The following is a 1,650-nucleotide window of genomic DNA, read 5'->3' as shown; positions in this document are numbered from 1 at the left end:
ATTAAGGTCAGTCCATCGTTAGTTGATCACACCTAATGATCACACCTAATGATCTGACCTAAGGTTCAGACCTAAGGTTCTCATTTCAATTAATTAGCCGAACAATGAGTGAATGTTATGGTAGCTAGTTAAGAACGAAGTGTTGGGAAGTACTCCCTTCACTCCATCGTTTAAAAATGATTCCTTCACCCCCCTCATTGTTAGTGGTATTTTTTCTAAGGTAATTTATCTCCAAGATGGAAGTGCTTCATCAACAATTACTAGGTTCCATTCTGGTTCTTAGTGGTATAATGATGTTAGGTAGTATGAATAATGATAATACTCAATGTAAGCGGACTCATGAATGTCTTTATGAATGTCTTTATGAATGTCTTTATGAATGTCTTTATGAATGTCTTTATGAATGTCTTTATGAATGTCTTTATGAATGTCTTTATGAATGTCTTTATGAATGTCTTTATGAATGTCTTTATGAATGTCTTTATGAATGTCTTTATGAATGTCTTTTAGTAGGTGTACGATTTTGGTTAAGTGTTATTCGATATGTTGTCATTATTAGTAGTGGAGTGACATTATTATGCCAAGAGAAATTGAGACCACTTCGAAACCCTAGAACAGATACTAAGGAAATACTTAAGAGATACGAGAATGAGATGGAATTAGATTTTGATGTTGTTGGTCCATTAACGTCACGTATAAGACTGCCAGCATTCAATAAATTAATTAATGAGGATCAGGATTCATAATCAACAAAGTTCAACATTTTAACTGGCTCGTTGGTTAGCTCGTGGGATCGGTCGAAGTACATGGATTATGAACCGGTATGAGTGGCAGGATAATTCTATTTTTGTATACCAACAATAAGTCAGTTCAACAATAAGTCAGTTCAACAATAAGTCAGTTCAACAATAAGTCAGTTCAACAATAAGTCAGTTCAACAATAAGTCGGTTCACGGGTGAATTTATTAAATGTGTAAAGTGAGTAATGCAATACAGGTGAGAAAAAAAAGTGTGTGTATAAATCGTGTGTGTATAAATCATTGTATGTGAGGTTAGAGTGTTCATAAAGGATCCTGAATACCGTCAATTGGATTGTCAAACATTCAAGGGATATGCATTCCGTCGAGCATGTGATTTTCAGTTGTCATTTATATCAGATATACAAGTAAAGAAGGAGGCACAGAAATACGCTAAAGGAAATACGAATGAGGAAGCTTTTATTAAAATGCAGGACTATTTGGACCAATCTTCGGTGAAGTATACTCGTGTTTTTGTTGAACCATATCAGAGAGAAAAAACGCCAGAGGAGATCGAAAAGGAGAGGCTAACAAGAGTTACTAGGAGCACTAGGCAAAATACCACAGCCGGATCGTGGGAATATCGATATGAGGAAAGAAGTGATCAAAGCCTTGAGTCAGAATCGGAGTTTCGCTATCAATTAAATACAAGGAGAAGATCAAGAGGAAACCGCAGCAAACATACTTTAGAACCACGACCTATAAAAATTCGAAGAGGCCCGATATTCATACCATTCAGTGATCTGAAACCAGAAACCAGGCCAAGATATTATCCCCGATTCTTACAACATACATTCTAACATGCCATCCAACCACCTTCTCTTGTATTGAGATCCAGCCCAGCCCGTCAACC

At 36.4% G+C, this 1,650-nt stretch overlaps 2 protein-coding genes across 2 annotated transcripts; both read left to right on the top strand.

Moving 5' to 3' along the window:
- Positions 1 to 236: 236 nt before the first annotated feature.
- On the top strand, positions 237 to 746 carry GNI_046620 (hypothetical protein; the record flags this gene model as incomplete). The annotated part of the gene is made up of 1 exon (XM_011131312.1): positions 237 to 746. The coding sequence occupies one exon, from the start codon at positions 237 to 239 to the stop codon at positions 744 to 746; it is 510 nt and encodes a 169-aa protein (XP_011129614.1).
- A 239-nt stretch (positions 747 to 985) lies between these two features.
- On the top strand, positions 986 to 1,597 carry GNI_046610 (hypothetical protein; the record flags this gene model as incomplete). The annotated part of the gene is made up of 2 exons (XM_011131311.1): positions 986 to 996; positions 1,057 to 1,597. The coding sequence occupies 2 exons, from the start codon at positions 986 to 988 to the stop codon at positions 1,595 to 1,597; spliced, it is 552 nt and encodes a 183-aa protein (XP_011129613.1).
- Positions 1,598 to 1,650: the final 53 nt, after the last annotated feature.

The sequence above is a fragment of the Gregarina niphandrodes genome (assembly GCF_000223845.1).
Source record: "Gregarina niphandrodes unplaced genomic scaffold scaffold00006, whole genome shotgun sequence".
Lineage (NCBI taxonomy): Eukaryota > Apicomplexa > Conoidasida > Eugregarinorida > Gregarinidae > Gregarina > Gregarina niphandrodes.
Note: the sequence above shows the minus strand (reverse complement) of the source record. Positions and strands in the feature narration are given on the sequence as shown.